The 18234-nt window shown below is 38.8% G+C and overlaps 1 protein-coding gene across 4 annotated transcripts in view; it reads right to left on the reverse strand.

The window, feature by feature from the left end:
- Nucleotides 1–17946, reverse strand: part of Cyp2j10 (cytochrome P450, family 2, subfamily j, polypeptide 10) — a 34903-nt gene extending 16957 nt beyond the window's left edge. For 3 of the 4 annotated variants that reach the window (XM_039109899.2, XM_039109900.2, XM_063287640.1), the window contains exons 1-5: nt 17521–17946; nt 10267–10429; nt 7804–7953; nt 7146–7306; nt 2068–2244 (exon numbers count right to left, since the gene is read on the reverse strand). In XM_039109899.2, coding sequence (XP_038965827.1) covers nt 2068–2244; nt 7146–7306; nt 7804–7953; nt 10267–10429; nt 17521–17730 — 861 coding nt within the window. In that variant the 5' untranslated portion in view covers nt 17731–17946. The remainder of the gene's footprint in view (nt 1–2067; nt 2245–7145; nt 7307–7803; nt 7954–10266; nt 10430–17520) is intronic. The other variant, NM_001134980.2, reaches the window with a different exon arrangement.
- Nucleotides 17947–18234: the final 288 nt, after the last annotated feature.

Raw genomic sequence — 18234 nt, forward strand, 5'->3', positions numbered from 1 at the left:
TTTACATTTCTCTGTTTTAGTTCTTTTAACAGGAAGAGAACACTTGTGATAGTTTTTGGGTACCCCTGGGAAGGATTTTCTTAATTAAATCATTGAACATAGGAAGATGCCTCCACATTTTAGCCAGATGTTTTGAGGGGCAAAGGTCCATCTTGAATTTGGGCAACACCTCTGGCCACAGCTTATATAGATGACATGAAAGATGGACATTTTTGCTCATCACCTGCTATCCCTTGTTGTCACTGGCAAATGAATTCCTTCACTGGCCTTAAAACCTGCTTTTAAGTGTATGCTTTTTTCTGGCATACACTAAAGATCAGCTGAGATATCCAGCCTCATGGACTGAATGACTACTAGATTCCTGGACTTTCTATTGGTAGATAGTCATTGTTGGACTAGCTAGAATACAGACTGTAGTCCACATATGTGTGAGATTTAATACAATGACTTTCACTTCTGTTCCTCTAGGAATCTCTGAATAATACAATGCAAATTTTAATCATGGTAAATTATGTGAAATAGAAATGTTGAACAAATATAGCAAATATTCAACAAATATTTTGTTCACTACAGAAATTCAGTAAAATCTCCATGATCACTGGCTGTCTTCCTCCCCAATTAATCATTCGTTGTCAAAACTTCTTGGGACCTATCAGTTCTTCTTTAGAATATAATGTTATCTTTACAACCTTCTCTGAGGGCATCCATTTGTAAATGTAGCTCTTGACATTGATGGTCTCACACCTGAACTCCATACAGTAATCAACTTGACTCCCACTCTAGGGATAAAATGTTGCTTCTATTGAATTATGCCAGGAAGATGAAATAAAAGAGAGATTGGATAAGCATTTCCCACTGCACACTTGGTCAGATGTAGTAATGTAGATTAGCCAGAGGCCTACTGAAATTCTAGAGGCACAATTAGTGTTATGATCTGAACCTGAAACACCTACAGGCTCATGCTTTTGATATCTGGTTCCTAGTTTGTTGGAACTAATTTGAAGGTTCAGGGAATTAGGAAGTATGGTTCATCAGAGGGCCCCTCACCAGAGAAGGTACTCAAAATTATAAAAAGGCCCTGGATTCTGCTTTCTGCTTCCTGGTACATAATGGTGGGCAGGCTTCACCACAACCTCTGTTACCACGAGCTCAGATGCTCTGCCATTAATTTTCTGTAAAAATGAATCAAAATACCCTGAAATTGTGAACCAAAATAAATCTTCAATCCTAAATTGTTTCTATTGAGTATTGTCACAATGACACAGAGGTAAGATATACATGCAGCTGACTGCTTTCTGACATTTATTTAATTGGAGAGTTTTAATACACAGTCAGCAGAAGACAGAAGGCCCACCCCAGCTTTGACATTAAACTTTGCTGGTGCCCTGTGGTAGGGACTAAGATGGGGTAAATGACTGGCCTTAGATTAAGTCCTTGAAGACTTGAGCTTTGCAGTTTCATTGCTACTTTGACTTTGTGTATAGTTTTGTCACCTAAAGGTGAGGGATAAGGAGGAGCATAAAATGCCAGTATCTGCCATTTTCCAAGATTTTATGTCAAAAATGCTATTTTGCATTTCTAAAATACTATTCATAATTTATATTCCCACAACATGCTAGTCAGTGATCTTCAAGGCTACCCAGATTTTAATTTTATAACCCATGCATGTTAATTGATAAGCTAAAATTGACTTTGCCAATGTGACTCATTTCAGAGAGGAATATTAGCCTGAATTATTGTTATTAGAGGAACGTAAGAACCAGGGAGAGGAGATGTAAAGCTGGATGATGAGAGAAGAAAGATGCTACAGGCTTGGTACTGAAGATGAGGGAAGGAGACAATATCAAAGGATACCATTGCCCTCTGAGAGCTTGGGGCATCTTGGTGATGGAATCTCCATAACTCGCAGAAGAGGGTCACCTGTCTAACGGGCACAGAACTTCACCTAGTAGTCAATCTGAGCTGTGTTAGACCCTTAAGTATATGGCAGCAGGATGCAAGATCAACTGGAATCTTCTAAACCACCACAGTTTTACTCCCAGGAAGACACAGGCAACTTGTCCTTACCTTTGCCATTTCTGTAAGGAAAGCATCAATGAAATCTCTTGGTTCGTCAGGGTTCCAGTCTTTCTGGTGACTGTCCATCATACAGGAAATAAACAATTTCAGTTTTTCCCAGTTTCTCAAAACTGTTTGATGTGATCCAGGAAGATATTTAATTATGGTTGGAAAGACATTGTAGAGCTTATAAAGAAAATAAGAAAACATTGGTGACATTATGAAGTAACTTTTCAATGTTTTTAAATAATCTCTTCTTTCCATGTTTTCTTTGGGGTAACTTTGGTGCCATCTTGGTTTCTGTTTTCCCTTTCACCACTGCATATACAGGTGTTTCAACTGTGTCACACAAAATATAAGCAGGAACAGGGCACATTTTATGACTCTAGCCTCTTAGTCCCTGGTGTCTACCATCATCTCTATTATCTGAGTGCTTGCACACTAGTCAATACATTTTCTGATTCCAATGTTAGCACCTTCTCAAATCATTTTGTAAATATTTTCCAGTGAGAACATTTACCAATGTCATTACATAGTTTCACTTCTTGACTTGCATTTCTCAAAAGCCATTCACCACACTCAAAGTCAAACATAGTGTTTTCTACCTAAAATCCCTACAGATACGGAATCTACCAAATATTCATTATCCATGCTCCTCTACACAGTCCAACTGTCATGGCCTCTATGATAACACTGAGGACATCTCTATTTCAGGTCAAAGCCGTTGGTATTCATTGAAAATGTACAGTATCTCTGAAAATAGCATGGGCTCTCCTCTCCAAGAAAGTAGTGCTCAAAAGTCAAGTGTGTGGAGCTTTGCTAATTGATTGTAATAGAAAACATAAGCACCATTTTCTTTAATTTTAATTCTTTGGAAGGATTTTCTCCCAGGAAAATTACCACTTATGTGAATTGTGCAGGCAGTTGTGAATGCTCATGTCTCCAATATGATTTAATTTCTATATGGTGAGATGTCAAACTTTACTGAAATTAAGTAGATGGTTAATAAATTAGAATTATGTTTTGGAGTAAATAGATAATAAAGCACAGTGTAACATTAAAGATACTTAAAATAAGGTAGATGTCTGTTGTTACTTCTGCTACTTTCAGGTTTGATAAGTTAAAACAATATTAATAATTTTAGTAATAGTAATAACATTAAGTTGTATCAGTATTTAAAGAAATGTTAATATTTGACTCTTTACTAGTGGAATCTCATTCTATCTGCTCACAGAATGCTATTCCATATAAGAAATACACAGGGGTCTAGTGGACTTTGCTTATAAATATTGCTTGCATACTCTTGTACCAGCTTGCAGACATCATGCTGTATCCTTTTTAATGTAGAGGGTGATAGGGAAAATAAATGAATATGTGCTTTTCCAGTGTCTGACAAAATGTCCCATATGATTGGTCATGCCAAGAATGTTTATTATTACTTTCGGAAACCTCCTTGTTTCCTCCTAATTTTTTTTCCTCTGATACACACACCTCGAAGTTGGCTGGGATCTCACTGATGTCCATGGACTTTCTAGGCTCTGCTTACGGGAAGGAAAATAGTGTTGCTACTGGACTTGGAATTACCATGACTAAGAATTAAAATAAGACTCATAAAATAGTATAGACAATAAGTATTATTGATCTCATTCTTTTTTAAATTAAATTAAATTTAATTGTTCTTTACTTATTCACTTTACGGCCTACTCATTGCCCTCATCCTCATCATCCCTCCCATATTCCTCCCTTTTTCCCCTTCCCTGATATCTCCCCAACTCTGGCACTTTAAGTCTCTGCCAGGCTAGGTGCATCCTCTCCCACTGAGGCCAGAGAAGGCAGCCTAGCTAGTAGGTAATCCAGTCTCAAAGACAACTTTAGTTGCTGTTTCCTTAAAAATTTGCATTCAGTACAACTTCAAGGTAGCTAGCTTAGGTGGTTCAACCTCACTGACTGCTTCAATCAGGACTTCAGGTAAGCCCTGTATTTTCCCATCTCACAGAAATCGGAAAGCAAATAATACAGCGTGCTCTTGCAGGACTTGGTCAATATTCCAATTTTCTTAGGGCCCCCCAAAATGTTGCCCCCAGACTGCAGGACATAATTTGAAGAACACAATACTCCCATCCCCAAGAGGTAGGGTGGGTGCTTCATGGTTGTTCAGTGGGTGATGGATGTTTGTCCTCATTTGGGGGGGTTGGTTTTAAGTAGTGAATGATCTTGGTCAGAGAGAAAACAAAGTAAAAGAGGTTAGATTCAGGGATCTCCTCTCTTTCCTTTTCTTTTCTCTATGTTTCTTTCTTTCTTTCCTATCTAATGTGAGGGGGAAAGTGGTGAGAAGGAATGAAATGAAAAAAGGGGGATATAGGAATGATAGAATAAAAGAGTAGATTATTGAATCTACTTTTAAACTAAAATGCAACCATTAGTCTCAAATATTTTACATAGGCATGGATTTTTTTGTACTGATACAAATTTACTGTTGTTTTTGTTACAATATACTATACATATGTTTCCTCTCTTGTTTAAGGTATTTTACCTATATGCAACTCATTTAAAATGTAATGTAATGTTGTAATCCTTGAAAGCCACTATTATAAACTGTTTGGGATAATTAAGAAGTGCAGGTTAGTAGTTAGACACCTATAAAAACCAAACTTGTAGTCTTGTTAGGTGCTAGTTTAGTTAATTATAAAAGTAAGCTTTATTCAGCCCCTGTAGATGTTCTCTCTCTCTCTCTCTCTCTCTCTCTCTCTCTCTATATATATATATATATATATATATATATATATATATATATATATATATGAGCAATGTTTGCCTATTCTGATAGACTTTAGATAGATCATCTTCAAACACTTTGGAGACCCACCAAATATAGCATTTACGATGTTTTAATAATAATAGGCTTTTTAATGACAGTGAGACATGTCAGTTCTTGGCAGCATCCCCATACTACTTCAAAGAAGATGATGGGCATTGAAGAACTTCCATATGAAGTTTGCTTTAAATGTGGCAAGGCTAGCCAATGGACAAAAAAACTGCCCTTGCTTCAACTTCTGGCAGCATGCTCTCCAAACTGTGGACAAGTAGAACACTGGGGAATCAAGTAACAAATTTTGTCAAGACAAAGTAGGCCATTTCTTCAAATTTCCTGCTTCTCAAATAAGTCTGTCAGTTATTCTTGGCCTGTAGGGTGAAGATGGTTACTGAGGAAAGTTGGGTGACTGTCTAGGCATCCATCAGTCTCTGACTTTCTGCAGTTTTCGAAGCTGCTTGATCTACATTTCCTATTTACTCAGGTAATATTTATCATTCTCAGGTTTTGGATAAGGTTGAAGATAATTAAAGTGTTACATATAAGCTTAAGATGTTTAGGATTTGAGAAAATGTTTTCAGGTCTAAGAAGATGATTTTAGGTTGATAAATGCAATTTATGATAGAAAGTTATTCAGGTACAGAACTTTGGACTTAGTCAAGATAAGATAGTGGACTACGTTCTAAGGTTGCCAAATACTAGATATGATGACTGTAATTCTTACCTGAGTATTGTTCTTATTGTATATCTGTAGTTGATTGATATTAAAGAAAGAGCCTTTTACTGAACTAAAAGGAGAAGATATTTGGGTTGTCTTTGTATCATTCAACTGTTGACTTCTTTACCAGCAGAGAGCCGAGTACTGTCTAGACTTTGGTATTGTTATTTTTATGGATAATCGACTGTCTTAGTGTTTTGTAAGCATACACCTCTATCACCTCCTGGTTGGCCTAATAAAAGTCTGATGGCCAATAGCTGAGATGGGAGAGGAAAAGTGGGACTTCTAGGCAGGATGGGAACAGTGAGAAAAATTAAGAGGTGTTAAGATCTGCCAGTCAAACTCAAAGAAGTTGGACATACCAGGATGAGTGAGGGGTAACAGGTCATGTGCCAAATATGAACTAGAATAAGTGAGTTAATTAAGTAATATCAGCTTGTTAGGGGTCAGCGAGCTAAGGCTTAAGCTGTAATAAATAATAGTAAGTCTCTATGTCATTATTTGGGAGCTGGAGGGTCTGATGATAGATGAGAATGAGAGAGACAATCTTGCCCAGAAAAGAGCTCAGAAATTGGTCAACCAACATCAAATGATTATCCTTGAAAACATACCTGAAGGTCATATTATGTAGACTGAGAATGTTGTACTATGTACTTAGAAACATAAACATAGAACACAAACATAACCATGCTTAGAATCATTAATACATATACATAAGAAACAAGAACTAACTACAAATTGAGGTTGTGAATTTGAGGGAGACCAAGGAAGGGTACTTGTGTTCAAAGGAAAGAAAGGGAATGAGGAAATAATATTAATTGCAAAAATATATTAAGTAATTTATTTTAAATTACACTAAAACCTCCAAGGAGTCAATGTGTTCAATACACACTGGCACAAGAATATTCATGGATATATTAGTCTTAATATCCTAAACCTAGGACAACTCAAATACTTAACAACAGAGAAAATGATATCCCATTCAGACACTGCACAGTGTAGAAAGAGGGGTCTTAAAATAAATTCATGAACTAAAACATACACTTAGCAGGTAACTCTGAGGGAGAAAGAGAGAAGCATAGGAGACAATCCTAGTCAATGGAAACATTGCTATTTGTTTTTAAACAAGGAAATTCCCACATATATGTATAAGTACCAATGCAAATATCAACATAGACCATTAAATGTTAGAAATGTTTTGTATGTACTAAGTTCATATAAGTAGATTTATATCAAATTCAACTTTTTAAAAAGAATTATTTACTTATTTTAGGCATGAGTACATTGTTACTGTCTTCAGGCAGTCCAGAAGAAGGCTTCAGATCCCGTTACAGATGGCTGCAAGCCACCACCTGATGGTTGCTGGGAACTGAACTTAGGACCCCTGGAAGAGTAGTCTGTGCTCTTAAGCAGTGAGATATCTCTCCAGCCCCTCAAATTCATCTTTTTAAGGTGTATATTACCTTGAAAGAGTCCCCCAAACAAAGAGGAAAACCTGTTTTAGTATCAGCCTCCATCCAAAAGTCTTTCCAAAATATGTAAAAAGGAAGAATGTACCTGGCACATCATTGATGACTCCAAACATGAGGCCTCATCCAATAATCTCAGCAGCTCCTGAAATAGACTGTCCTCATACTCAAAGCGCTCCCCAAAGGTAATGGAGCAAATGATATTGGAAACCGCACTGTTGATCTTGAAGTGAGGGTCAAAAGGCTGTCCTGGAGGGGAGAAGGGGAGGCATAAATCTCATAAATCTTTCAAAGATATAGGTTTGTTTCTCTCTCTCTCTCTCTCTCTCTCTCTCTCTCTCTCTCTCTCTCTTTTCCTCTTTTCTTCTTTCTTTCCCCCTTCCTTTCCTTTCTTTTCTCTTTCTCTCTTTTTATTTTATGAAGTCTCTATTCAGTATGACATAAAATACTCACAACAGAAGATAATATGAGAAGCTCTGGCCACAGCCCACTACTGCTGTCTGGCATTATTCAAAGACATTGTCAATATGTGGGAAATCACGTAGATAAACAGGGTTTAAGTTAAGTGATCTGTTTAGTGATCTATTTGTGCCATTAAATAGCAGACTTCAAGGGAGAGTATCCCAGTCAGATGTTCACTGGTCAATCCTCAGTGCCCGCTGCAGGTGAGCTTCAGACAACTTAAAAGAATCGGTTCCTTGAATGGAATGGCAAGGGCCTCCCGCAGCACCTTGTGAAATACCCACCTTTGTCCGCTCCAATAGCCTCCACAAGATAGTTGGCCTCCTCCTGTATGCGTTGCTCTAAGCTCCTTTTCCCTAATCCAAAGTTCTTGAGTGTCGTCATTGTGAACCTTCTTTGCTCTTTCCATGTCTGGCCATTGGACATGATCAATCCTGGAAAGGAGAGATTCAGCATTATGGCACTGTGATTCTGGCTTACTAGTACCAGAAAAACTGTATTAGATATGTGTATAGATAAAACAAAAGGCCAAAATTGGAATTGATAGCTGTCTAGAGACAATCCTAATGTAAGTGGCTAACAGGTTCTGATCATAAATATTTCTTATGTATCATATGATTTTGTACCGACAGAAATGCTATGTGTTTATTACCAACTAAAAAAATGTCCATTTCAATTGGTAAAATACTGAGTCATGATAATAAATTGAAAAATAAACATTAAAAAGGTAAATAGGCATCCAGGTGTTCAAATTCATTCTTTTCTGGTTCTAAAGGCCCCAATTTAATTAATAGACATATAAGTCTCTTTATGTCTCAATGAATACTAAAAAATCACTCAGAATAAGAAAAAGCACACAGTTTTAGAGAAGCAAAAAAGAAATTATAGGTTTTACTAAAGATGACAAAATAACTCAAGATGAGTATTACACACACACACACACATACATACACATACACACACAAACACACACACATATACATACAACACACACATGCACATGCACACATGTACACACACATGCACACACACACATGCACACACACATGCACACACACATACACACATACATGCATAATACATGCACACACATGTACACACACGTGCATACACACACACGCACACACACACACACACACGCACACACGCACACACCCCTTTGCCAGTTACCTGAATTTAGACTCAGCACATGTACAACAGAAGTCACTATTATATTCCCCAAATTACCAAATAGAAGTCAACACCACCAATCCCCTTGTCTCTTGCCAATGTTCCTGTTTGTCCCACCTCTCTTTAGAACCCCATTTTTCTGGCATCTAAGTCATATGTCATAATGCCTTCTCTCTTGAATAACTTTAGTTCATGGGGCTTTAATGCCACCACCTCAGTCTAACCTACTATCATTTTTGTGCCTTGAGTGTTCAACCACCCTCTTGTAATTTAAAACCATGATATCTTTGCTATCCTTCCTCAGTTCTCTACCTGGCATTACAAATGAGCCTCGAGATGTGTCATGTTTGATCTTCTTCCTATTCTACATCACTCAGGAGCTTCTTTTGCTGTCATGGTGAAAATTAAGAGCTGGGCTCCTTAGTGCCGATCTCAGCAGTGTTACGTCCATTTAAATGTGGTCTTCAGATAGCATACTTGACATACTGAATGCTTTGCAGTTTGTTAAGACCCTTGCCTTCTTATCCATCCCATCATGGATATTCTCTCCCTACCTAGCACCTTTCATACTATTAAATGGATATCATTAATTCAAAAGCTTTCCTTTAAATCTAAGCCAACTTGGATGCCTTTAATACATTTTGTATCAGTAGCATGATGGAATTTTATTCAGGATAGCTAATTGATTCAGACTATCTTGGTCAATTTATTAACTGTTACAAAGTGAGAATTATTTTTTATCTATTTTGCTTACTATTAATCACTTAAGACCATGGCTGTGCTTCTCACAGCAGATCATGTAGTCAATGATATACAATTAATGGTTGATTGTTTCAAGGAGCTATTAGGATATGGCTAAAAGTGAATCCTTCATAGGTTAAAAGAGTTGAAGTCTGTTTTCACTTTTCAAGCTTATAACCTGATTTAATGATTGGTTTATGCACTCACGCCAGTCTATTCTAAAACTAATTGGAAAGCTAGAGATTCCCGTGTGGCATGGCCTTAATGGTGCAGTTTAAGAAGCCATAAGGAAGAATAGCAGTGGGAGGAAGGAGCCTCTCATCTGTTTCCTAAGGCTGAGGGCTAGAGTTGGAAAAGGCAAGTAATGGCACATGTATCTGGATGAGGAAGCTGCTGCTGTAACTTCCTATCCCTGCTTCTAGGGTTATTTTGCAAGACATATGATTTCTCCAAGACTCTCTCAGAAGGAGATGCTCTCAAGTCCTCTGATGGTTGCTCTCATCTGTGAAATATAAACAGCTAACTTTTAAGATAACATTTCATGAAGGGCTTTGTTAGAGGAGTGTTATAAAATTATAGACATGGAGGTACCTTTGACATACCATACACATGCTTTATATTCTACTAGAAACTTAATATTGTATGCACCAATTTCCTTTTTTTTTTTTTTGATTATTTCATTCTTGGTCATATCATTTGTTTACTCTCTCTGCCCAGCTCTTCATGGAACCTATCCAGGCTGGTGTCATATTTTCCATCCAAATTCATATGGAGTTTTTGTGTGTGTTTGTTTTAAATAACCCACTGAAGTCAATAGTGCTGCTAATTAAACTTACCATTGTTATTAAAGACACGTTTTCTGAGAGGTGTAACAGGGCGATTCAGGAAGTTTTGTTCCGTGTTAGTGAAGGCTTCTTTGATTAAGGGCAGTCCAGTTATGACCACTGAAGGGATAGTTCCAAAGTCCAGGCTAGTTAGGTTTCCATACTTCTTCACAAACTGAAACACATTTCAATTGTTAGAGTATGCCTATGATAGTGTATCAACGGACGGCAGACATGTATGTATTTAAACAGACTAGTGTTTAGAGGTCTGTATGTTAACCAGAATGAATGAATGAATGAATGAATGAATATACCTCAGAATGTAGAAGTGTTTCTGAAGATTTTTCTTTCCTCCTCTGAACTAAATTGAAATTCAATTAAAATGAATTTATAAAAATGTCATTGCTATATAGGTGAGTATGAATTGAGTGGGCCTCTATCACACATTCCTAAAAGAACATATAAGGATATGTGTCAACAAATAAGCAAGATCTCTAATGAAGCATCCTAAGGTCCAGTGAAGGCAGAGTATAAGACACACGTGACCTGTCAATGGCTAAAGATGGCCTGGGCGTGTTTTGTGCTATACAGCTTTCATGTATGTCTTACAAAACCAAGTGTCTGCTTATCTTGGGAACAATACCATCCACTCAGTGTCTACCAGACATGAGATATACATGGTTAATAATGAGACTAACACTGTGGGAAGCCTGTGTACCTGTGTCTGATAAAGGAACCTTGGTGTAATGGGAAAGTCTCAGTATACTTCTCTTAACTAACCTCCACCAAAGTTCTAAATTTACTTTAGTATTTGAAATTTCTCCTTAAACTCTTATTTATATTTCCAACAATAACATTTGAGGAAGCATCAATGCTTCCCTAGAAGTATTTTAGAGAAAGCCAGGTCTCTAACTTGGCATCAAGTGAAGGCAGAGAAATAAGGGTATCAGTCCTCAGAGAGGTCGAACAGTCTAGTAAAAGTTTGTTGTAGCAAGCACGGAAGCCCTAGTAAAAGTTACAATATCAGTGTAGAAAAGAGAATGCTCTCTATTTAATCAGTAGTAGATATGGAAATGCAGTAAAGGGTGGAAGGTCTGAGTAGAGACATCTCTGAAGATCCATGTGATGTTAGCATGTAGGCTTTATGGTTCACTAGGAGTGGGTTCTTGGGGTAGATGATGTCTTCTAAGACTCGGATTCACAGTTATTAAAGAGTAAAATCCACCCCTCCACCCCACAGAGAGTTTTGTGGGGAAGAATGAGATCAGCACTTTGAAAAGCATGTTGTTTATTTCCAGGCACTCAGCTACCTACTGCATCTCTGAGAATTGAATGAGCTCTGTGTTCATGGGCTCAGGCATACAAATGCATTCTGAAAGCCAGGACAAAAACTTACTGATCTCAGACAGCCACACCCACAAAGTGGATACTCAGTAAGCTTTGTGACTTACTTTACTCTTTATAATCGTTCTACAGTATTTATGGTTTTCTTCATCGTTATGATAAGGCAAATAAGTTGTAGCGAAGCAATTTAGAAAAACCCAGCTTTTTCCTGGAGGAAAGAAGTTTCCAGGTATTTTGTTAGATTTGAAGGCAAATGTATAAATGTTGAGTTACCCATGGGACCTTAGTGTTTACTGGAAGATAGCATGTGATGAACAGTCATGAGCATGAGGCATGAGGAGATATTTGGGAGAGAACAAGAGTGTCCATGAAGTGCACAATGCACAAAGCATGGTTTGGTTTGAATGAAGGTGTTAGCAATATCGAAGGTTCTCCTGCCTGCGTGTTCAAGAGTCAGAACTATGTAGACCACATCTCTGCCCTGTGTCTACCTGTAATGGTGGTGTCTTGTTTAACTGCAACAGTGCTATCCAACAGAAGAGTTCAACTCCTTCAGATATCTTGGAGTCTCTACCCCATCTCCGTTTTCATGCACTGTTAGCCTACCACTCTGAGACCTGAACTATGGGGACAGTGTCAAAACATACAGAATGGTGTGGTCTCATCTTAGAATCTTGCACTCACATTAAAGACAGAGCCTAGACTCAGTTTTCCTTTTGTTCTTTACCCATTGTCCTTAATAATGTCATTTAATTCCAGCTAGACTGCTGTGCTCTGGTCATAACTGCAGAGCCATTGAGTAAATACATTTTGTCTTAAGAAATATCAGCAATGCAGTCATAAAAATGAAGTGAATTTCTAATCTCATGTGTGAATGCCCAATTAAGAAGTTCTAGAGACAACAAAAAACTGGTTTAAGGTAACTGACTCCTCACTGGCAATATGTAGCACCCAGATTTGGTGCTTGAACTTAAGAAGTATCCAGAGGCTAAGTACAGAGATGAATGAATGACTTTTTCCATTTTTATAAATCCTTTGTCTGTGCAGATTTCTACTTTTGCAGAATGTTATCACTAAACTTGATATATATTGTTATCAACCATGTAGAGGTCAGCAGATCAGTTGACCTCTACAGGGCTAGCCTTATGATTCTCAAATGAGTCAGTTCTGTCTGTGTATTTGTTTTATTTGGATTAAGACTCAGATTGTGTCTCAGAATATGCCATAAGGCAGGACTGCTTTTCACTGTGCAACATTAAGCCAAGAAAAAATAATTTAGAAAGACAATAAAAGTAATATAGGTTAGGGCTGGAGAGATAGCTCAGTGGTAAGGCTGCTCTTCCTGATGATCTGGGTTCTATTTCCTGCACCTACATAGCTGCTCACTATTGAGTCTGTAACTCCTGTTTCAGTAGATCCAATGCCCTTTTCTGGTCTCTGTGGACACAAGACATACATATAATGCATAACATACATGCAGGCAAAATATTAATATACATAACATAACAAAGTTATTTTTATAAATATAAGGTAGTCCACAAAGGATAAAATAGGCTCTAAAGTAGAATAATGAATAAGAAAAATGAACAATTGATTAAAACAAGACACATATTTTTGAAGAAAAGCAATAGAGACAGGATATTAATATAGAAATGAAATCTCCAAATGTAGTATAAGGAAACAAGGTTCAGTAGAGGGAATGTTTAGAAGAAAGAGAAATATTTCTTTCCCTGGCTGTTCTAGGTATGGCCAGTGGAAGTATATGGTGGGTATATGTATGCATTCTGGGTCATGGGTCATCAGAGTTTCTTGCTTGACAATCCCCCTTCCCCACTACCCAGAGTACAAACACATGAAACTAGTTGAGAATGAGAGTAGCAATACAAAGACACTGGACTTCTCAAGTGAGCTTGTGGTACAAAGCAGCCTTTGCATCTTGGAAATTCAGCCTCTGGATCTTGGTACCATTATGAGAGGAAAAAAGTGTTAATCTTGTTTACGCCATTTTATTTGGAGTGCTATGAAACGACAAAGTAGTAATGCATGGGAATATATAATTTACGTACTGCTTCATGCTCATTGGAATTTGTTCTTACATAAAGCATGTTCCAGGGCACGGTGGTTAAAATACCTTCCTGCTCTTGCAGAGGACCACAGTTTGGTTCGTAGCACCCATGTTGGTGGCTCACAACTGCTTGTTAATTCATTTCCAAGGATCTAACATTGCCCACTTCTGGCCTTTGTAGGTACATGTGTGTGCGTGCACACACACACACACACACACACACACACACACACACACACAAACACATATGCATAAATATAAATAAAATACATATTTAATAAAATGTTCTTACAATAATTTAGTAAGGTATACTAGAGGAACAAGAGAAACTGAGGCAGAGGGGAAGTACAGTTCCCACATGCTGAACACGATGGCTCCTTCATTGTCACTTATCTTTTAACTCTTGCCAGCTATTCCAACTAGAATGACTTATAGTTGCAATCTGGTAGATATTTGTTAAATATTCCTTTAATGGCTGTCCAATTTAGGCCATCATACTCCCAGATGGCTATCTCCAGACCTTCCCACCTATTATGATCTGATCTGATGGCACAATTGGTATTGGATCCTATCTGATTATCTTACATTATGCCTATCATCGTATGTACTTAATAAATGTTTATCACTTAATAAGTGCATGAATAAGCAGCCCTTAATCATGCCATGAAATGGTAAGCATGAAGGGCAGAGAGTATGTGTACAGACAAATCACATCGTTTGCCCTTTCCCTGGTAAACAACATTGGAAAGCCAGACCCTTAGTTTCCTCAGCAAGTTTGCTCAGCGTTAATTGAAAATGCTAGTATGGCAGCTCACATGTGTGCCTGAAGCAAGAGAAGCATGCAAACCAGAATGAAGCCCACCAGATGTGAGGATTATTTACCTATGGCAAGAATCCAAACAATTATAAGAGTACTGCACCATTTTACTTCTTGTTTATAGCCATTGATCAGTGAATATATAAATATAAAATAAATAGATAAAATATAACTCAACTGGGAAGAAGAGCCCAATCTCAGTTTCATCATGAACCATGGTTGTGACACCAGGCATTTCACCTAAGCCCTGTGGTCAGACTTAACCTAACAGCAAAAGAATGATACAGATCAATATTTTTAATTAACTCAGAGTCAAGTAAAATAATTTCTTAATCACACTTAATTACAGCAGCAGCAGACAGAAGGTAAACTCCAGTCAGTTTTCAGTCTTTAGTCAAAAGCCATAAAAAGTGCTGACTAGCCGGACAACATCTCTTCCTTTTTGCCTGATGACTTTTGGTTGAACACCGTGAAATAGTGTTCACCATAAAAAGTTCTCCAAATTTTCAATGGGTTGCAGGAGTGGGGTTCATAAGTGAAGCCTTGTCACTTACTCTGCCTTGTTGTCACATCTGGGCTGAGTCTCTGAGAAGAACTATGAGGTCCACAGCTGCACTGTGACCGAGAGAGTCTTCAAAGAAGCATGGGGTGGGATTCGGATCTCTCCCCTTCTCCTATGGTAATAAGGTGTCTCTTTCTCATAGTAAAGAGGAAGGAAGACCTCCTTGACTTTTATGGCCTTATAGTGAAGTGTGACCCTTATGACGGTCTGCAGTTATCCTCACTTTCAGTACACTGTGGGAATGAAATTTTCAGGGGAATTTCTGTGGGATCCACACACCGAGGTCACCAAGATGCATACTATCAACTCTTTGTGATGAAAATTTACTTGCGAATCATCATTGAAAAAGATGAATATTCAGATCCCCAACAGTCTACCTTTGCAAGTAAAATTACTCATCCTAAAACTGGAACATCTCAAGCCTTGTGAGGTGATGCCCTTAGAGCTTGTATATTGAAAGACTTTTTAAAAAAGTCACATTTTTTTTTTAAATATTGTCATGTCTCAGCAAAGAAATGAAGAATACAGAGAGGAAGCAAAGGGGAATGTGAGCATAGAAAGCTCCTGTGTTCTAAGGGCAGATTTGCACAGAAGAGCTCAGCAGAGAATGCGAGCACAGCCATGGGCAGCGCAGGGGCTAGAAGCACCTGCACCCTGCAAACACAGAGCTCTGATAAACAGCAGGAGCCGGCAGCAGAGATGCTACACCTGTGCTTGTGTCCAGCCGTCTGCCTAAAACAGGAAAAAGAAAGCACTGAAGAGGAAATTCTTGAAAAATTATGGAAACTTTCCCCAAACTTTCCATGAAGAACCCAACAGCACAAAGCCCCCAGTGAAGCAAAACTACCCTCAGCAAGGAAACTGCAATACCAGAGAAATCTATTGAAAGCAGAGAGAAAATATCTTAGTACTTCTGGAGAAACCAGAAATGCCAGAAAGAAAAAAGGAGGGTGTGCCCTAAAATCTTTAAATGCAACAGAGAGTCAACCTAGTATTGTGCAATCAGGGGAAAAAGTGTGGGAGTGGGTATGAGCATTTTGAGGTTAGGAAAAGCCAAGAAATGTTCTTCTGCCACAGCTTCCTCTGAAGGAATGGAGAAAAGAGGTGCTTGAGGTCAGAAAGGAAACTGTAAACATGAAAGGTCAGAAGAAAGGTAGAGAAATGGAGGGATGAGTAAGGGCCAAAGATGGCAGGCTCTTCTGCTTTCCACTTCCAGCTGCATGGGACACGGAAGAGCAGGTTAGTGTCTGACCTGGTTCTCAGTGTGTGTGGAGACTACACCTGAGACAGCTGTAGCATAGAGGGGAGACAGGGGCGCTCTATGCTTGTAGTCACTTTGTTTCCTGTGGAAAATGGCGCTATAAAATCTCATGAGCTGCATGTGCCTATTGCATAGCACGGAGCATCTGGTAGAAGGACAATGAAAGAAGTGCAATAAAAGAATGAAGAGGAGTAAAAAAAAGCAAATGCTAGCCAAGTGTCCTAGAAACACACTGGGAAGGGATAATAGAAGAATAAAGAAACAGGAATACAAAGAGAAAGCAATATAGTCAAGAAGAAAAATCCTCCTCTAACAGTAAGTACACCAAATGATCTGCTTTCCTCAGCTAATGGTAAGACCAGGAAGTAGAAATAATAATTAAAAAAAAACTCCAAAAATAACGTGGCATGAGTATACTCTGTGTAGGCATAGGAAATTATTACATGTAAATAGGGATGGCCATTGCAAAAAAAAATCTGCTGATTTTAAACGTGTATACATACAGGGAGGGAGGGAGGGAGTAAGAGGAAGAGGAAGAGGAAAAGGAAGGGGGAGGGGGGAGGGAGAGCTGAGGACAAACAGGCAAACTCCCAATAGAGCTGGATACTTCAGCACACTTTCCATTGTAGTTGATGAAGTTAGGAGGCAAGCAGTCAGCAAGGGTGTAGACAAGTATCAATAAGCGAGAACTGATATTATACAAAGTTGCAATCAAGGGGAAAGTATATACTTTTTTTTCCTGGATGAATGCTTATGAAGGCTTAACATAGTAATCTTGGGGGCACTTGCTTACACATTTCTTTCTTTTAAATTTATTTATTTATTTTTATTCATTAGTCCTTTTTTACAGTCCACACTTCTTAAAGAAGCAGAATCAATCAATCAATCAATCTATCTATCTATCTCAAAATGATATATAAATGTCATCCATCCACTTGACATAATGAAACGAATTGAATTCATACATAGTGTGCCATCAGACCGTAATGGAATAACAATAGATTTCTTTCTTCCAAAGATAATGAAATCAACTTTTTGGCATCAAAACATAGTCTTTCTTAAATGGGGCTCGGATTACAAATTAGATCTCCTGGCTGGGTGCACAGGCAGCTAGCATCAGCCTCCAGTCATATCCTGCTGCCTCCAATGCCAGGATCCCTGTTTCTACAGCTCAGTCTTGGGTCATGTAACAGCCAGACACCCTCACCCTTTCTTACCTTCTGAATCACTACATGTGGCTGCTTCACATCCAACTGGAACAAGTTGCCCACAAAAGGCAGGCGCCAGGGTCCCGGAGGGTAGTTCTTGGGACGCCGGGTTTTGAGGTAGTTAGCCAAGAACAGGAAGGTGACAGCAGCGAGCAACAGAGTTCTGAAATGAAGCAGTGCCCGGATGGCAGCCTCCAGAGTGTCCTCAGTAGATAGCATGGTGAGAGCCGGGCTGGTTCCCTGACAGCCCCTCTGCTAAGTTCAACCCTGTTCTTGAGGACTGTGCTTCTCTCTGCCCCACCACAACTCCTGTCCACTGCTTTGTTCACTGTTTTAGCCACTCCCCTTCTCCCTGTCCTGCCTGTAAGGCTTTACCCACTTCATCAGCACTGAGTGTCCCTGGAGGCTTCCACAGAGCCCACTTTACCCAATCTTCTCCAGGCTCCGCCCTCACAAGCTTTTCCTTGGTGTGCTCCACTCTATCCCTTCCCCCGAGTCGCCCCACCTGCAGGTATTTTGCTTCCACCCCTGTGTGCCAGGCAAGGTAATCCCAGCACTCACCAAAAGTGCTTAAAAGACCGGGTTAGGTGGGGTTGCTTTTTCAGAAATTCTTTTCTCCTAAGCTTTCCTGTGATTCCGGGAATCGTGCTTTATATCCCAGAAGGCTTCTGGTTTGTAAACAAACTTTCCCCAGTGCTGGCAACCTTCCTGAGAGGTAAGATT

The sequence above is a fragment of the Rattus norvegicus genome, chromosome 5, assembly GCF_036323735.1.
Source record: "Rattus norvegicus strain BN/NHsdMcwi chromosome 5, GRCr8, whole genome shotgun sequence".
In the NCBI taxonomy this organism is placed as follows: Eukaryota; Metazoa; Chordata; class Mammalia; order Rodentia; family Muridae; genus Rattus; species Rattus norvegicus.